This window comes from Passer domesticus, unplaced genomic scaffold, assembly GCF_036417665.1.
Source record: "Passer domesticus isolate bPasDom1 unplaced genomic scaffold, bPasDom1.hap1 HAP1_SCAFFOLD_250, whole genome shotgun sequence".
Classification (NCBI taxonomy): domain Eukaryota; kingdom Metazoa; phylum Chordata; class Aves; order Passeriformes; family Passeridae; genus Passer; species Passer domesticus.
The window spans coordinates 32,500-47,312 of record NW_026990029.1 but is presented as its reverse complement, the minus strand read 5'-3'; the positions used below and the strand labels follow the sequence as shown (position 1 = coordinate 47,312).

At 56.7% G+C, this 14,813-nt stretch overlaps 1 protein-coding gene across 1 annotated transcript; it reads left to right on the top strand.

Annotated features, from left to right (window-relative positions):
* Positions 1–1,594: 1,594 nt before the first annotated feature.
* On the top strand, positions 1,595–14,309 carry LOC135292246 (trans-1,2-dihydrobenzene-1,2-diol dehydrogenase-like). Its single transcript, XM_064406465.1, is given in 12 exon segments — positions 1,595–2,089; positions 4,353–4,424; positions 4,426–4,465; positions 6,636–6,736; positions 6,738–6,800; positions 7,526–7,575; positions 8,031–8,067; positions 8,069–8,237; positions 10,920–11,020; positions 11,023–11,046; positions 12,144–12,297; positions 13,717–14,309. Coding segments are annotated over 12 exon segments (1,416 nt in total). The 3' UTR covers positions 13,827–14,309.
* The last annotated feature ends 504 nt before the right edge of the window (positions 14,310–14,813 follow it).

Below are 14,813 nucleotides of genomic sequence, written 5' to 3'. Positions count from 1 at the left end.
CCGCCCGCCGCCAATCAGCGCGCGCGGGTCGCCCACGCCTCCCGCGGAGCCACGCCCCCCCCCTTGACCGACAATAAACCCGGCTGCTCGTTTGCATAACGGACACGCCCCCTCTGGGGTTGGCCAATGGGAGCGCGGCGCGGCGCGGGGGGCGGGGCCGAGGCACGTGCGGGGGCGGGGCCACGCCCGGGGGGGGGCGGGAGCCCCGAAAGGGCCAAAAATGGCCCAAAAATGGCCAAAAATGGCACAAAAATGGCCCAAAAATGGCACAAAAATGGCACAAAAATGGCCAAAAATGGCACAAAAATGGCCAAAAATGGCCAAAAATGGCCAAAAATGGCACAAAAATGGCCCAAAAATGGCACAAAAATGGCACAAAAATGGCCAAAAATGGCCAAAAATGGCCAAAAATGGCACAAAAATGGGCCCAAAAATGGCACAAAAATGGCACAAAAATGGCCAAAAATGGCCAAAAATGGCCCAAAAATGGCCCCGAAATTACCGAAATATCCCCGAAATAGCCCCGAAATCTGAGACCCCAAAGTGCCCGGAATTCGCTAAATCCCCCCAAAATCCAAAAATCCTCAAATTTCCCCCAAAATTCCCAAAATTGCTCCCAAATCCAGGGACCCCCAGAATGCCCCAAATGCCCCCAAAACATCCCCGGGATTCCCAAAATTCCCCAAATCCACAGAATCCTTGGAATCCCCAAAATGCTCGAAGTCACAAAAATCTGCTAAAAATCCCCGGAATTCCCAAAAATCTCCAAATCCCCCCCGAAATCCTCGAAATTCTGAAAATCCCCCAAAATCCCCCAAAAATCCCACAAAAATCCCCCAAAATCCGGGGACCCCCGGAACCCCCGAAATTTGGGCACCAAAATTCCCCGAAATCCCCCCAAATTCCCGGGTCCCCCCGGGGGTCTCAGGGGCTGCCCCCGCCCCTCCCCCCCCCCGTTTTTGGGGTTCCCCTCCCCCCGCCCCTCCCCCCCCCCGGGGTTTTTGGGGGTTCCCCTCCCCCCCGCCCCTCCCCCCCCCGGGGTTTTTGGGGTTCCCGCCCGTCCGTGGGTGGGGGGAGGGGCGCGCGGCGCTTCCCACGGCGGGGGGAGGGGCGGGCGCGGCCCCGAGAGAAACCCGGGACAGGAACGGGACAGGAACCGGGGACAGGAACGGGATAAAACCGGGACCGGGATTGGGTCAGAACCGGGACCGGAACCGGGATAAAACCGGGATAAAACCGGGATAAAACCGGGATTGGGATGGGGTCAGAACCGGGCCGGGATCAGGATCGGGACCGGGGGTCGGGACAAGAACCGGGACAAGAACCGGGCCGAGATTGGGGTCGGGATTGGGACGGGACCGGGGCAGAACCGGCACCGGGATCGGCACTGGGAGCAGGATTGGAACCGGGACCGGGGCAGGAACCGGGCTGGGATCGGGAGCGGGATCGGGGTCGGGGTCAGGACCGGGGCAGGAACCGGGACTGGGCTGAGGTCGGGACCGGGACCGGGCTGGGATCGGAACCGGGGCCGGAACCGGGACTGGAACTGGAACCGGGCCGGGATCAGGACACGGATCTGGACCGGGATCGGGACATGGAGCGGGACCAGGATCGGGATCGGGATCGGGACCAGAACCGGGACCAGAACCGGGACACGGATCTGGAGCGGGACCAGGATCGGGATCGGGACCAGGACCGGGACCGGGACCAGGACCAGAACCGGAACCGGGACACGGATCTGGAGCGGGGACCAGGATCGGGATCGGGACCAGGACCGGGACCAGAACCGGGACACGGATCTGGAGCGGGACCAGGACCGGGGACCGGGACCGGGACCCAGGACCAGGATCGGGACCGGGATCAGGACCGGGACCGGGACCGGGACCAGGACCAGGATCAGGACCAGGACCAGGACCGGGACCGGGACCGGGACCGGGACCAGAACCGGGCCCGGCACCGGGAGCTGTGTCCCAGCCCGGAGCGGCCCCGGGCCCGGCCCGGCCCCACGCGCTGGGGGATCTGCTCGGCCGGGGCCATCAGCCACGACTTCGTGCTGGCCCTGGGGACCCTGCCCCGCTCCGAGCACACGGTGACCCCAAAACCCCCCCGGGACCCCCCAAAAACCCCCCGGGACCCCAAAAACCCCCCGGGACCCCCCAAAAACCCCCCCGGGACCCCAAAACCCCCCCCGGGACCCCCCAAAAACGCCCCGACACCCCCCCCAAAATCACTGCAACCCAAAAAATCCCCCCGGGACCCCCAAATCCTACCCGGATCCCCCCAAAAATCGCCCCCAAATTCCCCCCGGGAGCCTCAAAATCCCACCCAGGAACCCCAAAATCCCCCCCGGGACCCCCCAGAATCACAGGGACCCCAAAATCCCCCCGGGACCCCCAAAATCGCCCCCAAATTCCCCCCGGGAGACTCAAATTCCACCCAGGAACCCCAAAACCCTCAGGGGACCCCCAAAATCCACCCGGGACCCCCCCCCCACAAACTCCCGGGACCCCCAAAATCACAGCGACCCCAAAATCCCCCCGGGACCCCCCCAAAATCCACCCGGGACCCCCCCCAACAACTCCCGGGACCCCCCAAGAATCACAGGGACCCCCCAAAATCCCCCCGGGAGCCCCCAAACCCCTTGGCACAGCCCCAAAATCCGTGGGATGCCCCAAAGCCCGGGCGTGTCCCCAAAACCGGGGCGTGTCCCCAAAATCCCGGGCGTGTCCCCAAAACCGCGGGGGATTTTTGTGGGTTCCCCGGGAGGGATTTTGGGGTTTCTCCGGTGGTTTTGGGATTTCTCCAGGGATTTTGGGGTCCCCTGGATGGGATTTTGGGGTTTTTAGGGGGGAGATTTCGGGGTCCCCCCGGCATTTTGGGGTTTCCTGGGGAGGATTTTGGGGTTTTTGGGGGGGATTTTGGGGTGGCTTTGGGGATTTTGGGGTTTTTTGGGGGGGGGGGATTTCGGGATCCCCCCGGGGATTTTGGGGTTTCCCCGGGTGGAATTTTGGGGTCCCCTGGATGGGATTTTGGGGGATTTTTGGGGGGAGATTTTGGGGTTTTTTGGAGGGGAGATTTCGGGGTCCCCCCTGGATTTGGGGATTTTTTGGGGGGGGATTTTGGGAAGGCTTTGGGGATTTTGGGGTTTTTGTGGGAGTTTTTGGGGGAGGGCATTTCGGGATCCCCCGGGGATTTGGGGTTTTCCCGGGTGGGATTTGGGGGTTTTTAGGGGGGATTTTGGGGTTTTTTTTCGGGGGGGGATTTTGGGGGTGGCTTTGGGGATTTTGGGTTTTTCGAGGTCCCCCCGGGATTTCGGGGTCCCCCTGGATTTGGGGTTTCCTGGGTGGGATTTTGGGTTTTTTTGGGGCGGATTTCGGGGTTTTTGGGTAGGATTTCGGGGTTTTTGGGGGGCATTTCGGGGTTTTTGGGGGGGATTTCGGGGTTTTGGGGAGGGATTTCGGGTTTTTTTTGGGGGGATTTCAGGGTTTTGGGGAGGGATTTCGGGGTTTTGGGGGGGATTTCAGGGTTTTGGGGGGGATTTCGGGGTTTTGGGGGGGGATTTCGGGGGTTTTTGGGGGGGGATTTCGGGGTTTTGGGGGCGGATTTCGGGGTTTTTTGGGGCGGATTTCGGGGTTTTCGGGGAGGGATTTCGGGGTTTTTGGGGCGGATTTCGGGGTTTTGGGGGCGGATTTCGGGGTTTTTTGGGGGCGGATTTCGGGGGTTTTTGGGGGGGGATTTCGGGGGTCCCCCCGGATTTGGGGTTTCCTGGGTGGGATTTTGGGTTTTTTTTGGGGCGGATTTCGGGGTTTTTGGGTAGGATTTCGGGGTTTTTTTGGGTAGGATTTCGGGGTTTTTGGGGGGGATTTCGGGGTTTTGGGGAGGGATTTCGGGGTTTTTTGGGGGGATTTCAGGGTTTTGGGGGGGATTTCGGGGTTTTGGGGAGGGATTTCGGGGTTTTTGGGGCGGATTTCGGGGTTTTTGGGGGGGATTTCGGGGTTTTGGGGGCGGATTTCGGGGTTTTGGGGGGGATTTCGGGGGTTTTGGGGCGGATTTCGGGGTTTTTGGGTAGGATTTCGGGGTTTTTGGGGGGGATTTCGGGGTTTTCGGGGGGATTTCGGGGTTTTTGGGGGGGATTTCGGGGTTTTTGGGGGGGATTTCGGGGTTTTGGGGGTGGATTTCGGGGTTTTTGGGTAGGATTTCGGGGTTTTTGGGGGGATTTCGGGGTTTTTGGGGGGGATTTCGGGGTTTTTGGGGGGGATTTCGGGGTTTTTGGGGGGGATTTCGGGGTCCCCCCGGGATTTCGGGATCCCCCCCGGATTTTGGGGTCCCCCCTGACCCCCCGGTGACCCCAGGTGGCCGCGGTGGCCGCGCGGGATTTGGGGCGCGCCGAGGCCTTCGCGCGGCGCCTGGGGGTGCCCCGGGCGTAACGGGTCCTACGAGGAGCTGGCCCGGGACCCCGAGCTCGGTCAGACCCCCAAAAACATTTGGGATTTTGGGGTTTTTTTTGGGCGATTTGGGGTTTTTTGGGGGGTATTTGGGTTTTTTTGGGGGAATTCTGTTGGTTTTTTGGAGGGTTATTGGGGTTTTTGGGGTTTTTTTGGGGGGTGTTCGGTGCTCCCCGATGGGGTTTGGGGTATTTGGGGGGATTCTGGGTTTTATTGGGGAGGATTTGGGGTTTTTGGGGGGATTTTGGGGTTTCTGGGGGGAATTCTGGTGGTTTTTTGGGGGTATATTGGGTTTTTTGGTTTTTTCCTGGGGAGTTCGGTGCTCCCCCATGGGGTTTGGGGTTTTTTTTTGGGTGGATTCTGGGTTTTATTGGCAGGGATTTTGGGGGATTTGGGGTTTTTGGGGGGTATTTTGGGTTTTTAGGGGGAATTCTGGTGGTTTTTTGGGGAATATTGGGGGTTTTGGGGTTTTTTTTGGGGAGGTTCAGTGCTCCCCGATGGGGTTTGGGGTTTTTTGGGGGATTTGGGGTTTTTTGGGAAGGATTTGGGGTTTTTTTGGGGGAGGATTTGGGGGTTTTGGGGTTTTTGGAGGGGTTTTTTTTGGGTTTTTTTGGGTGGGGTTTTTTTGGGGGGTCCCTGTGTCATTTTTTGGGGTGCCCCCCGCAGACGTGGTGTACGTGGGCACGGTGAACCGGGGGGGTTTGTGGGGTTTTTATTGGGTTTTATTGGATTTTTATGGGGTTTTATTGTTTTTTATGGTATTTTTACGGGGTTTTTTGGGGGGAATTCGGGGTTTTTTGGGATCGGGGTTTTTTCTGAGGGCGTTTTTGGGGTGCCCCCCGCAGACGTGGTGTACGTGGGCACGGTGAACCCCGCTCACCTGCCCCTTGGGGCTGCTCTTCTGTGGGATTTTAATGGGATTTTTGTGTTTTTTATGGGGGTTTTTATGGGGTTTTTTGGGTTTTTTGGGGTTTTTTGGATCGGGGTTTTTTTTGGGGGGTCCCTGTGTCATTTTTTGGGGTGCCCCCGCAGACGTGGTGTACGTGGGCACGGTGAACCCCGCTCACCTGCCCCTGGGGGCTGCTCTTCTGTGGGGTTTTTATGGGGTTTTATTGGGATTTATTGTTTTTTATGGGATTTTTATGGGGTTTTTTTGGGAGGAATTCGGGGTTTTTTGGGATCGGGGTTTTTTCTGAGGGGGTTTTTTGGGACCGGGTTTTTTCTGAGGGGGTTTTTGGGGTGCCCCCGCAGACGTGGTGTACGTGGGCACGGTGAACCCCGCTCACCTGCCCTTGGGGCTGCTCTTGTGTGGGATTTTAATGGGATTTTTGTGGGTTTTATGGGGTTTTTATGGGGTTTTTTGGGGTTTTTTTGGGTTTTTTGGATCGGGTTTTTTTTGGGGGGTCCCTGTGTCATTTTTTGGGGTGCCCCCCGCAGACGTGGTGTACGGGGGCACGGTGAACCGGGGGGGTTTGTGGGGTTTTTATTGGGTTTTATTGGATTTTTATTGGGATTTATTGTTTTTTATGGTATTTTTACGGGTTTTTGGGGGAATTCGGGGTTTTTTGGGATCGGGGTTTTTTCTGAGGGCGTTTTTGGGGTGCCCCCCGCAGACGTGGTGTACGTGGGCACGGTGAACCCCGCTCACCTGCCCTTGGGGCTGCTCTTCTGTGGGATTTTAATGGGATTTTTGTGTTTTTTATGGGGTTTTTATGGGGTTTTTTGGGTTTATTTGGTGTTTTTTGGATCGGGTTTTTTTTTGGGGGGTCCCTGTGTCATTTTTTGGGGTGCCCCCGCAGACGTGGTGTACGTGGGCACGGTGAACCCCGCTCACCTGCCCTTGGGGCTGCTCCTCTGTGGGATTTTATTGGGTTTTATTGTTTTTTATGGGGTTTTTTGGGGTTTTTATGGGGTTTTTTGGGGGAATTCGGGGTTTTTTGGGACCGGGGTTTTTTCTGAGGGTGTTTTTGGGGTGCCCCCGCAGACGTGGTGTACGTGGGCACGGTGAACCCCGCTCACCTGCCCCTGGGGCTGCTCTTCTGTGGGATTTTAATGGGATTTTTGTGGTTTTTATGGGTTTTTTTGGGTTTTTTATGGGATTTTTATGGGGTTTTTGGGGTTTTTTGGGGTTTTTTGGATCGGGGTTTTTTTTGGGGGGTCCCTGTGTCATTTTTTGGGGTGCCCCCGCAGACGTGGTGTACGTGGGCACGGTGAACCCCGCTCACCTGCCCCTGGGGCTGCTCTTCCTGCGCCGCGGCCGCCCGGTGCTGATGGAGAAGCCGATGGCGCTCGGGGGCCCGCGAGGTCGCGCAGCTCGTGGGGACGGCGCAGGAGAAAGGGGTGTTCCTCATGGAGGTGGGACCCCCCAGTGACCCCCAGTATCCCCCAGTGCCCCCCCAGTAACTCCCAGTATAACCAGTGCCCCATTCCCAGTGCTCCCAGTGCTCCCAGTGCCCCGTTCCCAGCTCGTGGGGACGGCGCGGGACAAGGGGGTCTTCCTCATGGAGGTGGGACCCCCCCAGTGACCCCCAGTATCCCCCAGTGCCCTCCCAGTATCCCCCAGTATCCCCATTTCCAGTATCCCCAGTCCCTCCCAGTCCATCCCAGTCCATCCCAGTGACTCCCAGTACCCCCAGTCTGTTTTTCCACAGGGTTTCCGGACCCGTTTTTTTCCCGCCCCAATCTCTCTCCCAGTATTCCCAGTCCCTCCCAGTCCATCCCAGTACCCCCATTACTCCCAGTATCCCATTATCCCCATTCCCAGTGCTTCCAGTACCCCCCAGTTTCTCTCTCTCTAGGGTTTCTGGATGCGTTTTTTCCTTTCCCAGTGCTCCCAGTGCCCCCAGTATCCCCATTATCGCCCATTCCCAGTGCCCCCAGTACCCCCAGTTTGTCTCTCTCTAGGGTTTCTGGACGCGTTTTTTCCGGCCTGGCGCCGCCTGCGCTCCCTGGCCCATTCCCAGTACCCCCAATATCCCACTCCCAGTCCCTCCCAGTCCATCCCAGTACCCCCATTACCCCCAGTATCCCCATTCCCAGTGCTCCCAGTGCTCCCAGTACCCCCAGTTTCTCTCTCCCAGGGTTTCTGGACGCGTTTTTTCCCGGCCTGGCGCCGCCTGCGCTCGCTGGCCCATTCCCAGTCCCTCCCAGTCCCTCCCAGTCCCTCCCAGTACCCCCAGTATCCCTGTTATCCCCATTCCCAGTGCCCCCAGTCTCTCCCAGTATTCCCAGTGCTCCCAGTATCCCTGTTTTCTCTCTCTCTAGGGTTTCTGGACGCGTTTTTTCCCGGCCTGGCGCCGCCTGCGCTCGCTGGCCCATTCCCAGTACCCCCCAATATCCCATTCCCAGTCCCTCCCAGTCCATCCCAGTATCCCCAATATCCCCATTATCCCCATTCCCAGTGCTCCCAGTACCCCCATTACCCCCAGTAGCCCCATTCCCAGTGCTCCCAGTGCCCCCAGTATCCCCGTTATCCCCATTCCCAGTGCTCCCAGTGCTCCCAGTGCTCCCAGTACCCCATTATCTCTCTCCCCAGGGTTTCTGGACGCGTTTTTTTCCCGGCCTGGCGCCGCCTGCGCTCGCTGGCCGGGGGGGCTCCCTGGGGTCCCCCCTGGTGCTGCGGGGGGCGGCTCGGCTTCGCCCTGGCGGGGGTCCCGCGGCTGCGGCTGCCGGGGCTGGGCGGGGGGGCCCTGCTGGACCTGGGGGGCTACGGGCTGCAGATGGCCACGGCCCTGCTGGGGGGGGGACAGCCCCCCACCCGCCTGACAGCCCACGGCACGTTACATCCTACTGGTATGCACCAAACTGGGGATACTGGGTATACTGGGAATGGGTACTGGGGGGCACTGGGGGGCTACGGGCTGCAGATGGCCACGGCCCTGCTGGGGGGGGGACAGCCCCCCACCCGCCTGACAGCCCACGGCACGTTACATCCTACTGGTATGCACCAAACTGGGGATACTGGGTATACTGGGAATGGGTACTGGGGGGCACTGGGGGGCACTGGGGGGCTACGGGCTGCAGATGGCCACGGCCCTGCTGGGGGGGGGGACAGCCCCCCACCCGCCTGACAGCCCACGGCACCCTGCATCCTACTGGTATGTGCCAAACTGGGGATACTGGGTATACTGGGAATGGGCACTGGGGGGCACTGGGGGGCACTGGGGGGCTACGGGGCTGCAGATGGCCCTGGCCCTGCTGGGGGGGGGGACAGCCCCCCACCCACCTGACAGCCCACGGCACCCTGCACCCTACTGGTACGTGCCAAACTGGGGATACTGGTTATACTGGTTATACTGGGAATGGGGTACTGGGGGCACTGGGGGGGCTACGGGCTGCAGATGGCCACGGCCCTGCTGGGGGGGGGACAGCCCCCTACTCACCTGAGAGCCCACGGCACGTTACATCCTACTGGTAATGACCTAACTGGTTATACTGGTTATACTGGGAATGGGGATAATGGGGATAATGGGGGCACTGGGAATGGGCACTGGGGGGCACTGGGGGGCACTGGGGGGCACTGGGAATGGGCACTGGGGGGCACTGGGGTCTCTCCTCCCCATTTTCCCCCCTTTTCTTCCCCCTCTTGTCTCTTTTCTCTCCCTTTCCCCCTGTTTTCCCCCCCTTATTTTTCCCATTTTTCCCCGTTTCCCCCCATTATTTTTCTTTTTTCCCTTTTTCCCCCATTTTCCCCATTATTTTTCTTTTTCCCGTTTTCCCCCCATTGTTTTTATTTTTCCTCATTATTTTTCCCCGTTTTCCCCGTTATTTTCCCAGTTTTTCCCCAATTATTTCCTATTTTCCCGATTTCCCATGGTTTTCTCCCATTTTCCCCGTTTTTTCCCCATTTTTCCTGATTTCCCCCCATTTTTCCCCCCTTTTCCCCCCCGTTTTCCCCCCACAATTTTTCCCCCATTTTTCCCATTATTTCCCCCGTTTTCTCCGTTTTTCCTGATTTCCTGTGTTTTCCCCCCGTTTTTCCCCCATTATTTCATTTTTCCCGATTTCCCCCGTTTTTCCCCCATAATTTTCCCCCATTTTTCCCCTTTTCCCCCCGTTTTTTCCCCCATTATTTTCCCCCTTTTCCCGATTTCCCCCGTTTTTCCCCCCATTATTTTTCCCGATTTCCCCCATTTTCCCCCATTATTTTCCCCTTTTTTCCCGATTTCCCCCATTTTTCCCCCCATTATTTCCCCCTTTTTCCCGATTTCCCCCCATTTTTTCCCCCATTATTTTCCCCCATTTTCCCGATTTCCCCCGTTTTTTTTCCCCCATTTTTTCCCCTTTTCCCCGATTTCCCCCGTTTTTCCCCCCATTATTTTCCCCCATTTTCCCCGTTTTCCCCCATTTTTCCCCCATTATTTCCCCTTTTTCCCAATTTCCCCCATTTTTCCCCCATTATTTTCCCCTTTTTCCCGATTTCCCCCCGTTTTCCCCCATTATTTCATTTTTCCCGATTTCCCCCGTTTTCCCCCCATTATTTCCCCCTTTTTCCCATTTTCCCCCCATTATTTCATTTTTCCCGATTTCCCCCCGTTTTTCCCCCATTATTTTTCCCCATTATTTCCCCCCTTTTTCCCGTTTTCCCCCCCATTTTCCCCCGTTTTTCCCGATTTCCCCCGTTTTTCCCCCATTTTTCCCCTTTTTCCCGATTTCCCCCCATTTTTCCCCCCATTATTTCCCCCATTTTTCCCAATTTCCCCCCCGTTTCCCCCCGTTATTTTCCCCCTTTTTCCCGATTTCCCCCCGTTTTCCCCCCATTATTTCCCCCCTTTTTCCCGTTTTCCCCCCATTTTTTCCCCCATTTATCCCCTTTTTCCCCGATTCCCCCCCATTTTTCCCCCATTATTTCCCCCTTTTCCCGATTCCCCCCATTTTCCCCCATTATTTTTCCCGTTTTTTCCCGATTTCCCCCGTTTTCCCCCCATTTTCCCCCGTTTTTTCCCGATTTCCCCCCGTTTCCCCCCATTATTTCCCCCTTTTTCCCGTTTTCCCCCATTATTTTTCCCCTTTTTCCCGATTTCCCCCGTTTTCCCCCATTATTTTTCCCCGTTTTTTCCCGATTTCCCCGTTTTCCCCCCATTTTCCCCGTTTTTCCCGATTTCCCCTTTTCCCCCTTTTTTCCCGATTCCCCTTCCCCGTTTTCCCCCATTATTTTCCCGATTTCCCCCGTTTTCCCCCCATTATTTCCCCCTTTTTCCCGTTTTCCCCCATTTTTCCCCTTTTTCCCGATTTCCCCCCGTTTTCCCCCCATTATTTTTCCCCTTTTTTCCCGATTTCCCCGTTTTCCCCCATTATGTTCCCCCTTTTTCCCGTGTTTCCCCCCATTTTCCCCGTTTTTCCCGATTTCCCCCGTTTTCCCCCATTATTTTCCCAATTTCCCCCCCATTATTTTTCCCCGTTTTTCCCGATTTCCCCCGTTTCCCCCCATTTTCCCCGTTTTTCCCGATTTCCCCGGTTTCCGCCCCGTTCCAGGCGTGGACGAGTCGGTGTCGGTGTCGCTGCAGTTCCCCGGGGGGGGCCTGGCCTCGCTGCTCTTCTCCATGGCCGCGGAGCTGCCGGGGGGGGCGGCGCTGGGGGGGGGCCGCGCGGCTGGGCCGAGGTGACCCGATTTGGGGCAAAAACCCGCGATTTTGGTTAAAAACTGCAATTTGGGGGGGAAAAAAACAGGATCTGGGGGGGAAACAGCGGGTTGGGGGGGGGAAATGGGATTTGGGGGGGAAAACGGGACTGGGGGGGGCCGCGCGGCTGGGCCGAGATGACACCGCTTTGGGGCAAAAAAACCGGGATTTTGGTTAAAAAACCGGATTTTGGTTAAAAATACGGGATTTGGGGGGAAAAAAAAACAGGATTTGGGGGGGAAAAACGGGATTTGGTTAAAAACCTGGGGTTTGGGGGGGGAAACGGGACAGGGGGGGGCCGCGCGGCTGGGCCGAGGTGACCGGATTTGGGGGGAAAAAAACGGGATTTTGGTTAAAAATACGGAATTTGGGGGGGAAAACCGCGGGGTTTTGGGGTGAATTTTGGGGTTTTGGATTTTCCTGTTTCAGGATTTTTGGAATTCTGGGGTGGTGTTTGTGGTTTTTTGTTTTGTTTTGTTTTGTTTTTTGTTTTGTCGGGGTTTGGGGTTTTCTGGGGCCGGGGTTCGTATTTTGGGAGTTTTGGGGTTTTTTTTGGGGGGTTTCTTGTGGGGTTTTTTGGGGTTTTTTTTGTGGATTTTTGGGGTTTTCGGGACCGGGGGGTTTGTATTTTGGGAGTTTCTGTATTTTGGTTTTTTTTTCTTTTGGGTTTTGATGAGTTTTGGGGTATTTTGGGGTCCAGGTTTCGCATTTTGGGAGTTTTTGGGTTTTTGGGGTTTTTTGGGGGGGTTTTGGGGTTTTCTTTTTGTAATTTTTGGGCGTTTTTTTGGGGGGTTTTTTGGTGGTGTTCTTTTTTTTTGTTTGTTTGTTTGTTTGTTTTTTCTTTATTTTTTTGTTTTGGGTTTTTTTGGGGCATTTTTGGTTTTTTTTAGGTTTTGGGGGTTTTCAGGGTTTTTTAGGTTTTTTTGGTGGTTTTTTTTTTTGGTTTTTGGGGTTTTCAGGGCCGGCCTCCTCCTCCCGGGATATTTCTCATTCCCGTTATTTTTTTTGGGGGGTGTTTTTGGGGTGAGTTCTGGGTTATTTGGGTCTGGGGTCGCCCGACGCCCCCTGCCCCCCGCAGCTGCCCTCGCACATGAACTGCCCCACGGAGCTGCTGTGGGGCGGGCGCCGCGAGAGCTTCCCGCTGCCCCGCCCCCCCGCCCGGCCCCCCAACTTCCCCCACGGCGCGGGGCTGCGCTACGAGGCCCAGCACGTGCGGGAGTGCCTGCTGCAGGGTGAGCTTTGGGGCGAAAAAACGCGGTTTTGGGAAAAAACGGGAATTTGGGGGAAAAAAAAACCATGATTTTGGGGGGAAAAAATGGGGTTTTGGGGCAAAAAATGAGGGGTTTGGGAAAACCGGGGAGGTTTGAGATCCAGCACATGCGGGAGTGCCTGCTGCAGGGTGAGGTTTGGGGCGAAAAACACGGGTTTTGGGAAAAAATGGGGTTTGGGGGGAAAAAATGGGGGTTTTTTGGGGGAAAAAAATGGGGTTTGGGGCAAAAAACGAGGGGTTTGGGAAAAGCCGGGGGGGCTCCGAGGCCCAGCACGTGCGGGAGTGCCTGCTGCAGGGTGAGGTTTGGGGGAGAAAAACACGGGTTTTTGGGAAAAAAAAGGGGTTTTTTGGGGAAAAAAATGGGGTTTTGGGGCAAAAAACTAGGGGTTTGGGAAAACCGGGGAGGTTTGAGATCCAGCACGTGCGGGAGTACCTGCTGCGGGGTGAGGTTTGGGGCGAAAAACACGGGTTTTGGGAAAAAATGGGGTTTGGGGGGGAAAAATTGGGTTTTTTTGGGGAAAAAAATGGGGTTTTGGGGAAAAAACCGAGGGGTTTGGGGGGGAAAATGGGATTTGGGGAAAAAACCCCGGATTTGGGGCAGACCCGCGGGTTTTGGGGTAAATCCTTGGTTTAGGAGTGAAAACCCCCCGGGTCTGGGGGTGAAATGCCCGGAGTTTGGGGTAAAACCTCCCAGTTTTGGGGCAGAATCCCCGTTTTCGGGGTGGAACCCCCCTGGGTTTCGGGCATATCCCCGGATTTTGGGGTGAATCCCCCAGATTTTGGGGTGAATCCCCCAGCTTTGGGGGTAAAACTCCCCAGTTTTGGGGCGCACCCCCGGGTTTTGGGGGGAATCCCCCCCAGTTCCCGGGGTGAACCTCCGGATTTTGGGGTAAAATCCCCCTGGATTTTGGGGTGAATCCCCCGGGATTTTGGGGTGAAATCCCATTTTTGGGGTAAATCCCCTGGATTTTGGGGTGAATCCCCCCGGATTTTGGGGTGAATCCCCCAGGTTTTGGGGTGAAATCCCCAGATCTTGGGGTGAAACCCCGGATTTTGGGGTAAAACCCCCGGATTTTGGGGTAAAACGCCCGGATTTTGGGGTGAAATCCCCCGTTTTTTGGGGTAAAACGCCCGGATTTTGGGGTAAAATCCCCGGATTTTGGGGTAAAACCCCGGATTTTGGGGTGAAATCCCCGTTTTTGGGGTAAAACCCCCGGATTTTGGGGTAAAACCCCGGATTTTGGGGTAAAATCCCCGGATTTTGGGGTAAAACCCCGGATTTTGGGGTGAAACCCCGGATTTTGGGGTAAAACCCCGGATTTTGGGGTAAATCCCCCGATTTTGGGGTAAATCCCCGGATTTTGGGGTCCCCTTTTCCCAGGGCTGACCGAGAGCCCCGAGATGCCGCTGGCCGAGAGCGAGCTCATCGCGCGCCTGCTGGACCAGGCCCGGGCACAGGGTGGGCGTGGGGCCGGCCGGAGCGACCTCTGACCCCGAGTGACCACCGGAGTGACCTCTGACCCCTGAGTGACCACGGGAGTGACCACCGGAGTGACCACCGACCCTGAGTGACCTCTGACCCCGAGTGACCACCAGAGTGACCACTGGAGTGACCACCAACCCTGAGTGACCTCTGACCCTGAATGACCACCAGAGTGACCACTGGAGTGACCTCTGACCCTCTGGAGTGACCACTGGAGTGACCTCTGACCCCTGAGTGACCACTGGAGTGACCGCTGACCCCGAGTGGCCGCGGCAGCTCCGGTGCCGTCCGTGGCTCAATAAAAGCTCTGAAACCTCCCCAAAACACGGCTGGGTCACTCCCAGTTCATCCCAGTATGAACCAGTATAACCCAGTCCATCCCAGTAACACCCAGTCCATCCCAGTAACTCCCAGTCCCTCCCAGTATGAACCAGTATAACCCTGTCCATCCCAGTAACACCCAGTCCATCCCAGTAACTCCCAGTCCCTCCCAGTATGAACCAGTCCATCCCAGTAACACCCAGTCCATCCAGTAACTCCCAGTCCCTCCCAGTATGAACCAGTCCATCCCAGTAACACCCAGTCCATCCCAGTAACTCCCAGTCCCTCCCAGTATGAACCAGTCCATCCCAGTAACACCCAGTCCATCCCAGTATGAACCAGTCCATCCCAGTAACACCCAGTCCATCCCAGTATGAACCAGTCCATCCCAGTAACACCCAGTCCATCCCAGTATGAACCAGTATAACCCTGTCCATCCCAGTAACACCCAGTCCATCCCAGTAACTCCCAGTCCCTCCCAGTATGAACCAGTCCATCCCAGTAACACCCAGTCCATCCCAGTATGAACCAGTCCATCCCAGTAACACCCCAGTCCCTCCCAGTATGAACCAGTATAACCCTGTCCATCCCAGTAACACCCAGTCCATCCCAGTAACTCCCAGTCCCTCCCAGTATGAACCAGTCCATCCCAGTAACACCCAGTCCATCCCAGT